The sequence below is a fragment of the Dama dama genome, chromosome 24, assembly GCF_033118175.1.
Source record: "Dama dama isolate Ldn47 chromosome 24, ASM3311817v1, whole genome shotgun sequence".
Lineage (NCBI taxonomy): Eukaryota > Metazoa > Chordata > Mammalia > Artiodactyla > Cervidae > Dama > Dama dama.
This window is the reverse complement of record NC_083704.1, coordinates 27,720,203-27,739,309: the sequence shown is the minus strand read 5'-3', so window position 1 is coordinate 27,739,309 and position 19,107 is coordinate 27,720,203. Positions and strand designations below refer to the sequence as shown.

At 38.2% G+C, this 19,107-nt stretch overlaps 1 protein-coding gene across 1 annotated transcript in view; it reads left to right on the top strand.

The window, feature by feature from the left end:
• Positions 1-18,161, top strand: part of LRRN1 (leucine rich repeat neuronal 1) — a 40,577-nt gene extending 22,416 nt beyond the window's left edge. Inside the window, exon 2 of the mRNA XM_061129160.1 lies at positions 14,815-18,161. Within this exon, the coding sequence (XP_060985143.1) occupies positions 15,094-17,244 (2,151 nt within the window). The 5' untranslated portion in view covers positions 14,815-15,093 and the 3' untranslated portion in view covers positions 17,245-18,161. The remainder of the gene's footprint in view (positions 1-14,814) is intronic.
• The last annotated feature ends 946 nt before the right edge of the window (positions 18,162-19,107 follow it).

The following is a 19,107-nucleotide window of genomic DNA, read 5'->3' as shown; positions in this document are numbered from 1 at the left end:
GCCCACCCTGCACCAATATGACCCCCTCTTAACTAATTAACATCTCCAACAACCTGACTTCCAAAAAAGGTCACTTTCTGAGGCCCTGGGAGTTAGGACTTACACATACCTTTTTGAGGGAGGACAGTTCATTTGAGCCTTTTAACAACCCCATGAAGAAAGGAGGCTTACATGACTCCTGTATGCAGAACTAGATTTTCATTCAATCTGTTGGCTCCAAAGCCTGAGTTTACTCTTATCTTCTAAAGAGTTGCCTTATCAGTTGACATGTTTTCCCTCCCCTTTCTTCTAGGTGGGAAATATAATTTCCTGAGTTCTCAAAAACAATTTCCACCTTTCCTACCATAATATGAATTTGCTTTGCTGGTTTTTAAAGTTGAAGTTATTTTATATCTTCTAGTATTATCTGACCCAAGGGTGTGATCCAGAAATGACAAATGTTTTTGATGAGAGCCAACTGCCTAAAACACAAACTAGTTAAAGCACAATAGCACCTAAAAGCTTATTCATTCAACAGCCAATGTTGAGTGCCCCCTCAATGCTGGGCACTCTACTAGGCCCTGTGTAGCAAACGCCATCAAAAGTTCTTAATTTCTGAAAGTTTCCTACACTCAGCCTTATCTGTAAGAAACAGACAAAGAATTATAGCATTTGTTACAGGGTTAGACATTTTTTGTTTAGGTTATTTTCTATTATTTTCTATACAGAATGGTCTCGGATAACTGCTATTTTCAAAGATGGTAAGGAGAACAATGGTGCACTCTGATACTTAATTTGAAGGCAGGAGTCTTACTTGCCTTATCCTGAGCTTTTGGACAAACGAATTCTTTTTTCATAACTTTCCTTCTGTAGTCAAATTATGAATATTTTAAAGAGTGCATTGGCTTTCTTGTGTTTGCTTTTTGCAGTTCACCATCCATACATACACCTCTTTCAAGTGGACTTTGTTCTCTGGAGTGGCAGTCTCCTCAAGTGGAAGATTGTTGAAAATGTATTTTGGTTGTTTCAGTCAACATTTATAGAAGACTCATAGGCCAGGCACTGTGTTAGGCACAGCAACTACCTAGAGGAATAAAACACAACTTTGGACTTCAGTTAAATATTAGCTTGGAGCTTGGGTCACCTCCAAAAACACCTGGATGAGTAGATAAAGGAAGGAAACAGAGTGACTTAGAGCAAAGCCAAGCCAAGCGACATCTTTACAGTTACCATGTAAAGAGATCATCTGGCTCACATGCCTGCCAGACACTCTGAGCTTGTGCTTGCTGACAGGGCAGAGCCCAGGATAGCCTGAGGCTGGAATTTTTTAACTCGGTGTGCTTTAGAGCACCCTGTGGAGCTTTATATACCCAAACCCTGTCCCAGACCAACTTCATCAAAATTTCCTTAAGGCATGAGAATCTGCATTCTTAAAGAGAACCCTGGGCAATAAACAACTAAGTCTATAAATCTAGGGCTCTGCTGCCCAATATAGTAGCTGCTGGCCACATCTGGCTGTTTAAGTGCAATTGATATAAGTTTAAATAAAAGTTTTAAATTCCATTCCCCAGTCATGCCAACTACATTTCAAGTACTCAGTAGCTACTCAGTTGGGAAGAGCCAACGCAGAACACTTCTGTCATCAGAGGGCTGGACTGGATGTTGCTGATGGATCTGTCGCAGGCTGGCAACTCTCATCTGTCCTTCCCAAGGATCTACATATCTCTTCATTACTTCCTTCCTTCTGACTTGTATCTTATTTTACAGAGTCATTTGTATATTTTGTCTTCTTCTCCCCCACAGGATTATAAATTATTTAAGCCCAGGGTCTGGTCTTTCTGGCTCTGTGACACAGTCAACACCCAATGAGTATTTGTGTAATTAAATTAATCTAATTAAATTAGGCATCAGTTTATTAGACCTCTTTTGCATTTAGACTAAATCCTGATTTCATCAGAGTCTGGAAAATAGATCAATCAGAGAGCAGGATTTTCCTAAATCACAGGCATTAGGATGGATGGGAAGAAGTTTATGTGCTAAATTGAAAGCTTTTTCTTCTTCTTTGTTAATTTAAATAAAAGTATGACTTTTAAAAGCACAAGGTTGGGCTGCCCTGGTGGTCCAGTGGTTAAGAATCCTCCTGACAATGCAGGGAACATGGGTTCTATCCCTGGTCCAGGAAGATCCCACATGCCCATTCATCACAACTACGGAGCCCAGGCACCGAGAGCCCGTGCTCCTTCCACAACAAGAGAAGCCACCACAATGAGAAGCTGCAGTGAGCACTGCAGTGGAGAGGAGCCCCCACTCGCCACAGCTAGAGAAAGGCTGCACACAGCAGTGAAGACCCAGCACAGCCAAAAAAATAAAATAAAAGCATAGGATTTCTATCAGCCCAAATTAGAAGAGACCCAGTAGGACTGTGAAAATTGCTGGCTTAATGTCATTGTCGTATTTGGGCACTTGGAAAGCATGTTTTAGTTGATTCAGATATTTTCTTTATTTAGTAAGTGCCCACTATGTAGATGCCAGGCCAGTGTCATCATGAACAAGACGGAAACAGGGTCTCTACTGTGAAGCTCACTTTAGCCCTGGCAGATAAATCATTGCCAAGGACTTGCTCTGCCCAGACAGGCTGGGACAGTAGAGGAGCATGATTTGGGCTCTGGCCTCAGGTGGCTGGATTCACACAGATCCTCTATCACTCTGCTGGCTCCAAGATCTTTGGCAGCTTCTTTCATTTTTCTGAGTCTCCATTTCATCATCCATAAAAATAGATAAATTAATGTTTCCTACCTCATAGGGTTGTGAACACTAAATGAAATAGCTTGTGTAAAGTGCTTAGTGCAGTGCCTGTGGCATTATAACAGCTGACTGCTATTCGTAAGTACGGACTGATATTATTATTACGACTACTCCTCGGTCAACATGAACCCAAAACAACCACTAGGTGTAAAAATGAGAAGTGTCTACAAGGTTAGAGAATGATTTATTTTTTTAGAAAAGATGCTTCTTTCTTGGGCTAACAATTTAGTTCTCTTTGCTTCTTATTTACATCTCTGCACCCAGAGTAACCAAGATCAGTAAGTAAGTATGTTGGTAAATGCCCATCCTTTGCTTCATTTTTTGTTTCTTTGTTTGGCAAAGGATTTAATTCATTTGGAACATTTCTAAGACAATTAGAAATGGAAATATTCTGAGAGGTCATTCAACCTCTCAGTATAGAGAGGTATATGCACTTTTAAACCTAGTTCTTCCAAAGGAGAATTCTTTCAAGAGGTTTATCATTAAACTGCAAAATTGACATCCTACTTCACTAGCATGCAAGGATTTAATTAGCATTGTCTCATTAAAATAAATATAATATTTTCTTCTAAAAATGATATTGCCTTTGAAGGTATGTTCTGGAAATGAGCATTGCATTTTGAAGGCAGTAATGAGATAATTGGAGAGTTTGCAGATTGAGCTTTTTCTGAGTCCTGTCCATTGTTTTGTCTGAAGGAGAAAGACAGCTGCTTGTATAAATGTATACACGTGTACACAAGTGTACAAGTGTATACTTGTATTTCACATTAAAGTAAAATAGAATAAAAATCGTGGTACCTACCAAAGTCTCCTGTAAAGATTCAGTCCAAACCAAACTGCAGAACTATTCTTGTGCCTTTGTTCTAACATCTTTCTAGAATTCTAGAAAACTGTTTTATCCTTAACTGAGGAATAGAGGATGTCTCAGTGGTACACGAGCATTTTGGCAAAAAGATGATCCATGCCTAGATCTATTAAGCTCCAGTCATTTGGGAAGAATCTGTATTGCCTTTAAGAGCAATAAATACTCCCAGCCAGCTAGTATAGAATACTATACTTTTGATACTTCATTGATAGTCATACTCCTCTGATTCAAAATCTGGGCTTCTTTGGGATGATCATGTGGGAGGTCACGTGTTACATGTGGGTGTTTAGGCCATGGGCTATGGAGCCCTGCTGCCTCTGTTCAAATCCTGTTGCATCACTTTCTAGCTGTATATATTGAGCATACTACTGAATATCTCTGCATTGGTTTCTACTGTGTGAAAAGGGACAACCATAGTTCCTATCTCCCAAAGATGATGTGAGGCAAAAGTAAACACTACATAAAGATTGGGCTTGAGAGAGAGAGGAGAAAGGAAAGAAAAGGAAAGGAAAGGAAAGAAGAGAAAGGTGTTCCAAATAATTTTCAGAAAATGTGTTCATTTCCTTGTTGGAAGAGTAGATATCAACTCTACTCTACAGTCAGCACCTGACTGTATTTTCTAAGTTGAGAACTCCAGAGTAAATGTGTGATTATTGAGATTCCCAGGCACTGCTCAAGACATGCTCTTTCATTAAATCTTCACAGCACCCATGTGAGGCAGATAGATAAAGATCCCCTTCCAACAGATGAGGAAACCATGGCTCAGAGAGTTGGACTAATTTGTCCAAGGTGATATAGATAGTGGCAGGATATGGACCTAGCTCTGTCTGCCTCTTTAGACCATTTCTTTAAAAAAAACAAACAAAATTGCTAAACATAATTTCTCTTAAAAAGCCAGGATTAAGTAGTGTTTTGCTGTCAGTCATAGGAAGGGCTGCTTACATGGGTGCTACTATGAGTAGAAACTCAGAAAAGAAGGGTCAAGTACCTAAAATCCTGGAGCTACCAGAGTCCTAAGACATCATCTATATTTGGCCCCAACTCATCCCTTACAGGCAGGAAAGATGGCCAGCATGATCTGAGTTGGAGGTAAAACAAGAGCTAAGGACTCAGGTCACCTAACTGTTGGTCTAATGCACCAATCCTGGTACCACTCTGATTTTCAAACTGCCTCCAAACCAGAAAAGATTCACAACTAGATAACATTTTGGCCTGAGCTTTATGTCCTTGACTCAGTCTTATTTGAGATCTTAGACAAGTTACTTGACCTCTCTATAACACATAGGGATGATCATACATTATAGCATATACATGTAAGGCACTCACTATAGTGGTTAGTCCATAGTAAGTCTTCTATTAAAGTAAGTCTATTAATAAAGTTAGCTGTATTCATATTATTATTATATTATTCATGAGGCTTCTCCTACCTTGAATGCTCAGTTCCAACTCCTACTAATTTTTCAAATCCACTTTACACTTATTATATTTGAATATCTGTGCCCTTACTTAACAAAGTTTGTAACATACACAGTCCATCATCAAATTTTAAAAAGTTTAATTTATGCATTTTACAAATTAAACTTGTGATTTGGTTGTGCTTATGTAGAACAGATCAACTGTTATAATCAATTCAATAGCATGTTTTAAAAAAATCAGTAGACATTGTCTAGCTGACCTGACTTAATTTTTTGGAATAAACTGGCCATCAGCATGATTAATTGATCTATCCTGTCTGTGATCCACCTAAGTGAAGGTTAAGATGGAGGTTACTAAACAAGCCACTGCACTCTTCCTAAATTTAATGACATTTTCCTATGCTTCAAATAAATGGTAACTGATTAATGGAGTGCTGGAGGCCAACATTCTTCAGAGAGTTTTGGACCCTGACCATTTAGACCCTGCCAGAATATGAATTTCAACTAACCCAAGACTAAGCGAAGCAGTGTGGGGTTCCATAAACAGCCCTGTATTTGGAGGGTAGGAATGCAGTCAAGCTTGGCTTCCAAATATGTCATCTCACCTCTCTGAGGTGTCCTCTATGAAATGAGAGCTTGTTTTAGATGTGCCAGGTAATTAATCTCCAAGGCCTTATCCAACTTTCATAGTTTGTATTTCTCATATTTCAAAGGGAGATGAGCCTGTTTGCCTTTGATCGGTTGAAACCAAATCAGATTCTGAAGTAGATGTTTTTCCCCAGGGCTCTTCCACAAGTCCCTTCCCAACCATGCCAAGTCACCTACTTAGATTTGGGTTCATCCCAACTGGCTCTGGGTTTCTGAGTTTTGTTTTCTTTTGGCCTTTTACATTTTTTCTTTTGTAACTCTTCAGTCCATGCATCCTAGCCTGTTCTGTTTACCATGCCTGGCCAACCCTCCCACGAGGGCTGATGTGTTGTCCATGCCCAGTTCTTCTCAGGAGCCTAATGAATTGTGGCTCCAGCTTATACCCTCAACTTGGAGACCAGCTGCACCTCTGAGCTTTTCCCAGAGGTGCTGGCTGATGCTTTGTCTGCTGTGTAATGGATTTGCCTCAGCCCAGAACAGGAAGGAAAATTTGGGGTAATTAAAAGATCACGTGTGATCATCCTCTGCTTTACACCCTCCTGCATTTGTACTGCCTAAGCATGCCAGGGGATTTTTGAGTCCTTATTAGTTAAGAACAACAAATACAGGAAGAAAATAAAATTAGGGAAGGGATGATCACAATTTTCTCTAGGAGCCAGAAGAACCAACACTGAATTTTAAAGTGGTCAGATCAGAAACTGCTGAATTGAGGATCAAGGCACTTGTGTTTTATTTTGTTCCTCTGCCAATTAACTGGGTCATGCTGGATCACCTAGGGTATCTCTAAGGTCCTGCCTTTTAAAGTAGGTGTTCCAAAAGAAAGGGGTGTAAAATGAATTTCTGTAAATGTAATGCTCTTTTAAAAAGCACTAAAGTGTCGAATAAGAATCTTGAGAGTCTCTTGGACTGCAAGGAGATGAAACAAGTCAATCCTAAAGGAAATCAACCCTGAATATTCACTGGAAGGACTGATGCTGATGTTGAAGCTCCAATACTCTGGCCACCTGATGTCAAGAGCTGACTCGTTAGAAAAGACCCTGATGCTGGGAAAGCCTGAGGGCAGAGGAGAAGAGGGTGGCAGAGGATGAGACTGCTGGATGGCGTCACCAATGCAACGAACATGAACTTGGGCAAACTCCGGGAGATGGTGAGGGATAGGGAAGCCTGGCATACTGTAGTCCATGGGGTTGCAAAGAGTGGACATAACTGAGCGACTGAACAACAACAAAAGAAGTTTTCTTCAGAGCAAAGAGTGACATCCACACCTTAATATGCTGAGCCTCTAATTATAGATTTTCATGTAGGAAGTATTTGCCGATAATATTTGAAAACTGACATCTAATTATCAGATACTCCCATTAGCTCAGCATTACTGGTGATATTGTTACCTATGGTGATATTTAAATAGTTCAGAGATTTCAAACTGGCCACATGCCATTAAAGGCCTCATAAAGCAGATAGTTTTGTTTTGTTTTAGCTTGTACGGATATAAATATCTGTGGATGCCTTTGGGAGTGCATGCACTCTCCAGCTTTTTACATGACCATTATTTCCTTCTGTGTTCTACTCAGCTGACTTTACCCCCTTGACCCCTGAAGGCACTGCAGTTTGAGATCCTTGGCATAATCATCAAACGCCATGCCTCTGTAACAATTTAATAACCAAAAAAGAGAAACAAAGTAAAGACGGAAGGGCAGGAAGAAGGATTACCTTTCTGGAATGGCGAGAAGTGTAGTTTTCATGACACTGGAGAATGGGCTGATGAGATGACTTCCTGAGGATTATGTTGGTCTTGGAAGCTGTGACTGTGTTTCCTCTTGACCCACTTACTGTGAGATAAATAAAATAGGACACAGAGTACTGGACTTGCTCAAGGTCACCTGAAAAGTTTGTGGTGAAGCCAAAATGAAGAAGCATTTCCCTGGTGTCCTCGTTCTGTTGCTCAGCCCATTCACACACACTGCTGCACTCTTTGCTGATGAATAATGTGGGCTCTCAGGAACAGTTCCTTATGCAAAAGTGTCTCTGTGAGCTCCATTACATCCTTGCAAGGGGATACACTTTATTGTTGCCTTAATGCATTATGGAGACGATTATAGCTCTTCCTCCCATACGCACCCTCCATCTGCGATCACTAACACACGCTACAGGGTGCTTCACTTTGGATAATGTGCGAACAAGGAGCGTAATTTTGGAAAATGGTTGGAGAAAGAAATCCAAAAGTCAGAAAGGGTCAAGGGCCAGAAGAAAGTGCAAGAAACCAATGCCTTTAAAAACAGTTCTTGCAGATTCAGAGTTCAGAATGCATTAGCAAGACCTTCTTTCTTTCTCAAGGGAAATAAAATACACCCTTCATAAAGCAACCCCTGCAATCTCTCTCTCTCTCTCTCTCTCTGGTTCTACTGGCTGTAGCCATCTGCCTTGTTAGAAGCCCTCTGGCCAAGTCCTTTTCAGAACTTGCAGTTGCTGATACCAAAATGGCACTCTACTGATTTCTACCACCCTTTCATCCTCAATGCCCATTAAGAGACTCAGATTCAATATGAGACATCAAACCTGTAAATAATGATAGCTAACATCTGTTGAGTGCTTGCCATGTGCCAGGTCCTCTCCCAAAAGTTCCATATTTAACATCTCACTCTAATTCTCTTACCAAAGAAGGTTTCATGATAGCCATTTTCTTAAAAAAGGAACCAGACTTAGAAAACTTCAATAACTTGCTCAAGGTTACAGAGCTGAATTTGACACCAGGTCTGCTTCTCCAGAAACTGCACTCTTGACTCTGTGCTAAATTCCTGTTTCAAAAAGCTTAAAGACTTTGTGAATCTAATCATCAGCCACTTGTACCTGGAGCAAAAGTCAGGGTGGCCTTCAGACATAGGGGAGTTCCCTATGGGAGGTTAATCCATAGAGTGAGGTTGGCTCTACTGTACCACCCCCACTTCCGCTCCCATACCAGGAGAGTGGATAGAGAGACTGTGTATGGAGACAATTTTTGTTTCTAACCAGAAGGAAAGTTTGCTTGAATACAAATCCCTTCTCTCCATTATTCAAGCCATTCCCAAAAGAAGACAATCAAACCTGAATTCTATGTTAGCCCTGGATCTATGTGGGCTAAAAGACTGATTTTTCTGAATATTATGTACATGGTGTGAATTTGGCCACCAAAGAAACTTTGCATAAAAGTATATGTCTGCTGAAGGCATTTTCTTCAGCTTTTAGGAGGTCAAAGTTTTAGTTCTTCATTGATGTGACTAATAGTGTCTATGAGATGATGTTAATTTCCAGGTGAGAGGTTTGTGTTTCACAATTTGCTTGTCTGAAACAAGTTTTAATTTAGCCCCAGTGCAATATTTGCTCTCTGGGTTTCTAACATTATTAATTCCAATAATACTGGGTAAAAATATAATGGAAATGGTAAGCAATAATAATTTTTGAAATAATTAGAAAAAATAACTCTTTTCTAAATACCTGTCATACCCAAGAGTCTAAAAGAGATTTGCTTATTCATTACCTCCCAATCGCACTGCAGGGTGAGAATGAAATTTAATGGGTAAATTTGATGAGGTTCCAGAGATTCAAATAAGGATTTGCGATCTCAGTCTGTGCTGGACTCTTTCCCAGATTCTGGGCTGAATACTTTCACATAGATTATTTTATTTAGTCTCCACATATGAAGTATGTATAATTAGTCTTACTTTAAACCATGGAAACTGAGACACAAAAAAATGTATGTAGTTTGTATAAGGTAACACTTCTAGTAAGTGAGTGAAGAAGTCTGATTCTGAACCCAGATCACTTGATTCCCCCAGGACAGAGTCCTTTCTGTAATTTGAGAGCTATCTGGGTTTAGCATAACTAGAATTTGCACAGCCGTCATGTGACTGTGACTTGCTTATTTCTTTTGCCCAACTCCCTAAGAACTTAATGCATAAAGAGTCTAGCCCAAATTCCTATCAGCTATTGTGATTTTGTTAAACTAACATCCCGTCTGCTTGATTCAATGGAGGAAATGGGAATCAGTGCCAATTTCACTGATGGTGATGACCATGCAGTCCATTTCCTTTGAAATTTTATATGCAGAGCAGAGTGTTCCAAACATATATAAAAGAAGCATCAAATTTAATTATATAATTGTTCATGGACTCTTTGAAAGGCATCACTGGCCAATTCTGGGCTTTTAGAGCTATGGTTTGTTATTATTTAAGGGACTGTTCCTTTAAACTGCCACAGTTGTTTATGGAAGACACTGTCTTCTCACATTTGACCAACTTTGGTCCAATCAGCCCTAGAACAAATCAGTTTTACTTTTTCAAATAATCTGTGCTAGCCATTTGTTATTTGTTGCAGAATTCAAGATCTCAATTTGTGTGTGGGTGATAAAAGTTGGCCTGTATTATGATTACCTTACTTTATTATATTAAAAAGCCCTAACATTAAATGTTGTTGTTGTTCAGTCGCTAAGTCATGTACAACTCTTTGCAACCCCACTGACTGCAGTATGCAGGCTTCCCTGTCCTTCACTTAAACTTACTATCTTCCATTTTCTAAGTGTATAGTCACACTGTTGTACAGAGCTCTCAAAACTTCTTCATCTTGGAAAACTGATACTTCTAAGATGAAGTTTTAAAATTTTTTAAATCTAATTATCTCTTTCCCCTCCCTATAGTCCTTAGCAACCACCTCTCTACTTTCTGATTCTGTGATTTTGATTATTTAAATAATTCATATGAGTGGAATCTTACAGTATTTGTGTTTTGTGACTAACGTTTCATCTAGTGTAAATGTCCCCAGGGGCCATCCATATTGTAGATGTGACAGGATTTCCTTCTTTGTTAAAGCTTTTTTAAAGCTGTGTAAGATCCCACTTTATGTATATGCCATGTTTTCTTTTTCCATTCATCCATCAGTGGACATCTGGGTTGCTTCCACTTCTTGCCATTATAATTGACACTGCGGTTTACTTTGGTGTGCACATACCTGTTTGAGATCATGCTTTGAATTCTTTGGGATAAATACCCAGAACTGGGGTTGCTGGATCATATTGTTATTCTATTTCTAATTTTTTGAGGAGCCCTCTATACTGTTTTCCATAATGGCTACACCATTTTACATTCCAACTCGTAGTGCACAAGAGTTTTAATTTCTTCACATCCTCATCGAAAGATTGTTCTTTTCTGTTCTTTTGACAGTGGCTATCCTCTTGGGGCCCAACTTCATTCTTTTGCATCTGGATACCCACACCATTTGTTGAACAGACCATCTTTTCCACATTATATAGTCTTGGCACTCTTGTCAAAGATCTTCTGATGATATATGGAAGAGCTTATTTCTGGGCTGTCTGTTCCATTGGTTTGTATGTCTATCTTTGGTCATTATTACTTTGTAGTATGTATGTTTTAAAATCAGGAAATGTGATGCCTCCGTCTTTGTTCTTTGTTTTCAAGATTGTTTTGGCTAGTCAGGGTTCCTTGAGATTCCATGTACATTTTAAGATTTTCTTCTTTAATTATCTTCAAATATTGTCATTGAGATTTTGATAGGGATTGCATTGAATCTATAGATCATTTGGGGTAGATAGATATCTTAACAGTAGTAAGTCTTCCAGTCTATGAACATGGAATTTCTTTCCATTTATTTTCATCTTATTTTATTTCTCTTAGCAGTATTTTGAAATTTTCAGTGTACAAGTTTTTCACCTCCTTGGTTGAGTTAGTTTATCCCTAAGTGTTTTATTATTTTTGATGCTATTATAGGTGGGATTCTTTCCTTAATTTCCTTTTTGGATGGGTCATCAACATGTATAGCAACACAACTGATTTGTGTCCTGCAGTATTGTTTAAATTGTTCATTAGTGTTAACAGTTTGGAGGTTTTTTGCATGACCTCTTTAGGGCTTTCTACATAGAAGATCACATCATTGGCAAACAGGGACAGTTTTACATCTTCCTTTCCTGTTTGAATGGCTCTTATTTCTTTCTCTTGTCTAATTGCTCTGCCTAGGAGTTCTAGTACTAAGGTAAATAGCAGTGGCTTAGTTCTAGTACCAAGGTAAACAGGAGTGACAATCCTTGCATTGTTTCTGATTTTAGATGAAAAAAGTACACTCTTTCACCATTGAGGCTGATTTTAGCTGTGGGCTTCTCATATAGAGGTTTTATTATGTTGAGGAGTTTTCTTTTACTCTTAGTTTGTTGAGTGTTTTTATCATGAAAGGGTGCTGGATTTTGTCAGGTGCTTTTTCTGAATCAACTGAGATAATCATGTGGGTTTCGTCATTCGTTATGTTAATATGGTGTCCAGTGATTGATTTTCATATATTGAATCATCTTTGCATTCTATGTATGAATCCAACTTAATCATAGTGTATAATCCTTTCAAAGTGCCACTGAATTCAGTTTGCTAGTATTTTGTTCAGGATTTTTGGATCAATATTCATCAGATACTGGTCTGTAGTTTTCTTCTCTTGTTGCAATAATGGCTTTACTTTTAAACACTGTTAATGAATAGTTCCTGAGACATAACCCATGTTTTAAAATGGTATAGGGACTCTATGAAGCTTTTTTCTATGTATAATGTGCAAAAATAAGTCTGGGAGAATACAATAAAGAGAATTTACAACGGTATACAAATAGAAACATCTTAAACACCTCCTTTTGTATTAAGGAAGTTTTATTCTCAGTTCCCAACGGAGCTGAATGCTAATTTGAGAGAATATATTATCTTCCCTCTATGTTTGATATGATAGCTGACATTCTGAGCTTGTGTGGTGTGTTTGTTTAAAGAGGTTTGGGAAAAAAAAATAAAGAGGTTTGTGTATGTGTCAAGGAGAATTTTGAGTATTTCAGTATAATAACTTCATCATATAAACTAAAATGGAGGGATTCCGCATGACAATATTCAAAGGATAGCCCCATAAAAGATACTCTTCAACGGTAACAAACTGTTTTGGGAGTCTCACACAACTTAAATATACGTTTTACTTTCTGCCATGTTTTCTTCAGTTCAGTCAGAATTTAAAAATTAGTTGAAATTCTATCTCAGAGTTATTAAAGGTATATTTATTCTCCTGGTTTTTCTACTATGAATTAAAATTAAGAAAAAGCCTGTGGCAAAAGTGTTCTTAACTGAACACCTATTGTGACCACTGTCCCTGTTTTAAGATTACTGTAAATGGAAACAAGAGTAGGATAAACTTGTGGAGTTAATGATATTTGGAAAATGTATCTCTGAGGTATGTTTTTATTTTATGGGATTTCTTGATAAAAGTCACAATCGGGTAGTGTTAAACATTGAAGTTTTGCATATCCATGATATGTAGTCAAGTATCCACATCAAGGGAGGAGGATGTCCGTATGTTTCACCCCACTGAGGAGAGTGAGCATCTAGCATCACACAGCACATGGCCTCCTTTCTCCCACTTCTGATTTGCCAGATCTGTACTGAATGGTTTTTTAAAATTCCATCTTGTTAGACCAGTAACTTGGTTTGTGTATTTTATAAAACAACCTTTCATTCTTTCTACATACAATTTTTCATTCTTTCTACATATATATATATATATATATATATATATATAACACAAATAGGGAACTGCAGGACTGACTATTTGTAGCATTATGCTTCTTGGTCCCTCACAAGGATAACTGTGTTTTGTAAAGAATGAGGGTAGTAATAGTAGCTAATATGAATTGAGAGCTTGCTGTGTATACAACACTAGGCTTCAAACATGTTATATGCTCTACTTTATTGAATCCTGACAGTAATCTTCTGAAGATAAAGAAAACACTAGTCACTGAAGTACCTTCAGTACTCAAAGCTGAATTGCATTATAGCAAGTGTAAGGAAATATATATCTCTACTTTTAATATCTTAGCAAATGACTAGACTGGTCTTGGGAGAGCAGGACAGACACTGAATCCATAATGACTTTTACACATGCTGTAATCTAAAAAATCAGCGGCATTAGCTACTGTATGATCTTTACAAGCAGGTGAGCAATGCATATTTGACTCTAGAAGACCTTATCAAAATCAGTAGATGATACATGGCTAAATAAAATCAAATATCTCCAGCTTTCCTTCTCTTATTTATCCTCCAATAACCACTGCATAGCTAAAATTAAATAGATGAGAGCTATAATAAGATAACAAATATAATTAACTTTTATAAGCATTTAATATCTGCCAGGCACTACACTAAGAGCTTTACATAGATTCTTTTAGTTCTCTCAATAATCCTATGAGAGAGATACTTTTATGACCAATCCTGCTTTATGGTTGAAGAAGCTGAGGCTTTAAGGGGTTAAATAACATGCCCTTGTTATTTAACATGTTAAATAAGGTTTAATAACATACCCTTATATAGCTATTAAATGACTGTGTCATTTCCTATGAGATGGATGAAATCATGCATGTGAAATTATATATATACATGTATAAGTGTATTTGGATTTTTAATGAAGACCAGTAGTGTGATGGACTAGAGTCCTTATACAATTTCATTCAGTCAAAATCAGCTGTGTCTATGAGAATACAAGAAAAACTGATATTTTTCTTTTGTAGTTCTGTTAAATTAATTTTTTGTGTAAGAATAATTGAGCTAGATCAGCTGTGGCTGAATATGTCTACCATTTGGAAAAGAAAGAATTCATGAGAACAAATGAAGAATCAATTAAAATACAAATAACTAAAAATGAACTTTGACTTTCATGCTTTGCTTTTATGAGGAATGATCTTTCAATTTTTTTTTGAGTCATAAATATGTGTAGTTTCTAAAGTCACCTTCATCTTGAAAGAAATGACATTTGTGGGCTTTTCCAAGTGTTTTTATTAAGTGTGTGTGTATATGTGTGTACCTGTGTGTTTAATGATTTCACTCAATAATACAAGAAGTCCCAACTTAATTGTAAAAGTGAAGGAACACTAAAACTAGTTTAGTAAGTGTAATAATATATTAAAAGTATTCTATAAATTAAAAGCTTAATTCATTACTTTGAACACTATTAGATTTATAAGTGATTGTCTTTTTAGTAGACAAAGAAAAGCTATAATGTGGAATGTATGTGGAGTAAACATAACATTTGTCCTAATCTGATTTTCAGGCACATCTCCAGACTCTGATTGGGCTGAAATAACTTATGCCATAGAGCTGTGCATATGCCTGGAATTGAGAGACACAGGTAAAGAGACTCCAGATTGCGTCCTGCCTTCTGAAACGCCAGGAAATCATCCCTTCAGACTCTGGAATTCTACAGCTTTCAACAGAGACTTTGCTTAAATGTTTACATTTTTTGCTTGCTGTCTTTCATACCACTATATAGTGCTTGTGTTTTGTTAAAACTTAACAATTGTCAGGAGTTCAACTTGCTTGGCAAGCCAGCATGGCTAGGATGAGCTTTGTTTTAGCAGCTTACCAGGTGGTGCTGAGCTTGCTCATGACTTCATTAACTGGGTCTCCCCTGCAAAGTAGTGAGTGTCCACAACTTTGTGTGTGTGAAATTAGGCCCTGGTTTACCCCTCAGTCAACGTACAGAGAAGCCACCACTGTTGACTGTAATGATCTCCGCTTAACAAGGATCCCCAGCAACCTTTCCAGTGACACTCAGGTGCTTCTCTTACAGAGCAATAACATCGCCAAGACTGTGGACGAGCTACAGCAGCTTTTCAACCTGACGGAGCTAGATTTCTCCCAAAACAACTTTACAAACATTAAGGAAGTTGGGCTGGCAAACCTGACCCAGCTCACCACTCTACATCTGGAGGAAAATCAGATTACGGAAATGAATGATTATTGTCTACAAGACCTCAGCAACCTTCAAGAACTCTACATCAACCATAACCAGATTAGCACTATTTCTGCTAATGCTTTTTCAGGCTTAAAAAATCTTTTAAGGCTCCACCTGAACTCCAACAAATTGAAAGTGATCGATAGCCGCTGGTTTGATTCCACACCCAACCTGGAAATTCTCATGATTGGGGAAAACCCCGTGATTGGAATTCTGGATATGAACTTCAAACCTCTCTCAAATTTGAGAAGCTTAGTTTTGGCCGGAATGTATCTCACTGATATTCCTGGAAACGCCTTGGTGGGCTTGGATAGCCTCGAGAGTCTGTCGTTTTATGATAACAAACTGGTCAAAGTCCCTCAACTTGCCCTGCAAAAAGTTCCTAACTTGAAATTCTTAGACCTCAACAAAAACCCCATCCACAAAATCCAGGAAGGGGACTTCAAAAATATGCTTCGGTTAAAAGAACTGGGGATCAACAATATGGGGGAGCTCGTTTCTGTGGATCGCTATGCCCTGGATAACTTGCCTGAACTCACAAAGTTAGAAGCTACCAATAACCCCAAATTATCTTACATCCACCGCTTGGCTTTTCGAAGTGTTCCTGCCCTAGAGAGCTTGATGTTGAACAACAATGCTCTGAATGCCGTTTATCAAAAGACGGTCGAGTCGCTTCCTAATCTGCGTGAGATCAGTATTCACAGCAATCCCCTGAGGTGTGACTGTGTCATCCACTGGATTAACTCCAACAAGACAAACATCCGCTTCATGGAGCCCTTGTCTATGTTCTGCGCCATGCCGCCTGAATACAGAGGGCAACAGGTAAAGGAAGTGTTAATCCAGGATTCCAGTGAGCAGTGCCTCCCAATGATATCTCATGACACATTTCCAAATCATTTAAACATGGACATCGGCACAACGGTTTTCCTAGACTGTCGGGCCATGGCTGAGCCGGAACCTGAAATATACTGGGTCACTCCCCTCGGGGATAAGATAACTGTGGAAACCCTTTCAGATAAATATAAGCTAAGTAGTGAAGGTACATTGGAAATATCTAAAATACAGATTGAAGACTCAGGAAGATACACTTGTGTTGCCCAGAATGTGGAAGGGGCAGACACTCGAGTGGTGATGATTAAGGTTAATGGAACCCTTCTGGATGGTACCCAGGTGCTGAAAATATATGTCAAGCAGACAGAATCTCATTCCATTTTAGTGTCCTGGAAAGTCAATTCCAATGTCATGACGTCAAACTTAAAATGGTCATCTGCCACCATGAAGATTGACAACCCCCACATAACATATACTGCCAGGGTCCCGGTAGATGTTCACGAATACAACCTAACACATCTGCAGCCTTCCACAGATTATGAAGTGTGTCTCACAGTGTCCAATATTCATCAGCAGACTCAAAAGTCATGTGTCAACGTCACAACCAAAAATGCTGCCTTCGCGCTGGACATTTCTGATCAAGAAACCAGTACAGCCCTTGCTGCAGTAATGGGGTCCATGTTTGCCGTCATTAGCCTTGCGTCCATTGCTGTGTATATTGCCAAAAGATTTAAGAGGAAAAACTACCATCATTCGTTAAAAAAGTATATGCAAAAAACCTCTTCCATCCCACTAAATGAGCTGTACCCACCGCTCATTAATCTCTGGGAAGGTGACAGCGAGAAAGACAAAGATGTTATTGCAGATTCCAAGCCAACCCAAGTTGACACATCCAGAAGCTATTACATGTGGTAACTCAGTGGATATTTTGCTTCTGGTAGTAAGGAGCACAAAGACGTTTTTGCTTTATTCTGCAAAAGTAACAAGTTGAAGACTTTTGTATTTTTGACTTTGCTAGTTTGTGGCAGAGTGGAGAGGACGGGTGGATATTTCAGATTTTTTTAGTATAGCGTATCGCAAGGGTTTGACACAACTGGCAGCGTCTCTAGGCTTCCGGTTTGTGTTTGGTTTTTATTCTTATCATTATTATGATTATTATTATTATATTATTATTATTATTATTTTGTTTTAGTTGTTGTGCTAAACTCAATAATGCTGTTCTAACTACAATGCTCAATAAAATGACTAATGACAGGTTGGGGTTCCCATGTGCTTTTACCAGTAGCATGACCCCTTCTTCTGAAGCCATCAGCAGACAGTACCATGTCCTCCAAAAAGCTAACACTGGTTGTGAAGCAGCATTGAAACTTTTGTAGCAATCTGGTCTATAGACTTTTAACTCAAGAAGCTAAGGCTAGACTTGTTACCTTTGTTGAATGATGTTAGTTGACTGTACTGTAATGTTGTATCAACTGAATTGAATGTTTGCTTTTGAACAACAACTTTTCTTTTTGTAATAGTTAAAAGGCTTAGAACAAGCTAACAGGCAATAGAAATATGTATATCAGATTTTTTATGTAACAGACTACATGTTAATTGATACCTTATTCTTTTTATCTTTAGTAGACACTTTTAAAAAAAAGACAATAATTTTGTTGTGTTTAACTCACCAACATGTGGTGTATAATGAAGACAGAACTATAATAAATTAGTTTTGTTCTGATTTTTTAGAACACTTGCAATAATGTATCATTTATAGTTCTTGCTAGTTGCAGTGGTGATATTTTTCACATCCCTAAAAACAACCACCAAAATAAATTACCGAGAGCATGTTGCTTTTTAAAACTAGGCCTAAAAATTTTTGATTTCTTTTTCTAAGGGAAGAAATGAATATTTTAATGAAGAGGATTTCTATATTTTAAATATTACTGATAAGACCTAATGGAAGGAAAAGTTCATATGAAGAAAAAAGGTGTATTACTGTATCCCATGTAGAGCTAAATGTAGCAAAAGACATAGATACATTGGATGTGTCACATTCCTTCTCTGTAAGGGTCTTGTTAAAATCTGATTTTTTTAAAGTAGTATCCATATTCCCCATCAGTCTAAAACATAAGTTCCGAAATGTATTACATGTTATTCCTCTAACAGCTGTCATTATGCCTAGATACATAATAATCCACATATCAGTGGGGAGATATCTACTAAGAAAAGTAAATGATTAATAGAAGAGAGAACAACTTCTCTACAACTAGCATTTTACATCCAAATAAGATATAGAAGCAGTTTTGCAGAATAATGTGTTTCCCGAATAATGTGTGTGAAATTTAGAACAGAAGGACCCAGATTTAGGTGTGAGGCCAAATCCACAAAGTAGGGGAGGGGGAAGATTTAAAGGTATAGTTAGAGGAAAGAGGACCCACTTGAAGATGAAGACTGATACAGCAGAGAAATGTTTTTAAAAGACTGTTCCAGCTGGCACCTGCTCCCAGAGACATGCTGTCACACCAGGAACGATGAGATTGTAAAAAGAAATTGAGAGCAAGCGGGTGCCAGCTGAGCAAAAGCAAAGGAAAGGGAGAACGAAGTGCAAGTGAGGAAGGATGAAGGATTTCTTTGTAAAATTCCTTTTCTGTGTGTGTGAATCTCTTGGGAAAAAATCATCACCTTCCTTCCCATAGTGTCTACTGTGTAGAAGAGAAGTTTGAAAGCTGAAGCAAGTGAGCTGCATAGAAAAACAAAGAGCATCCGAATAAGAAGCATCTCTCTCCACAGCCT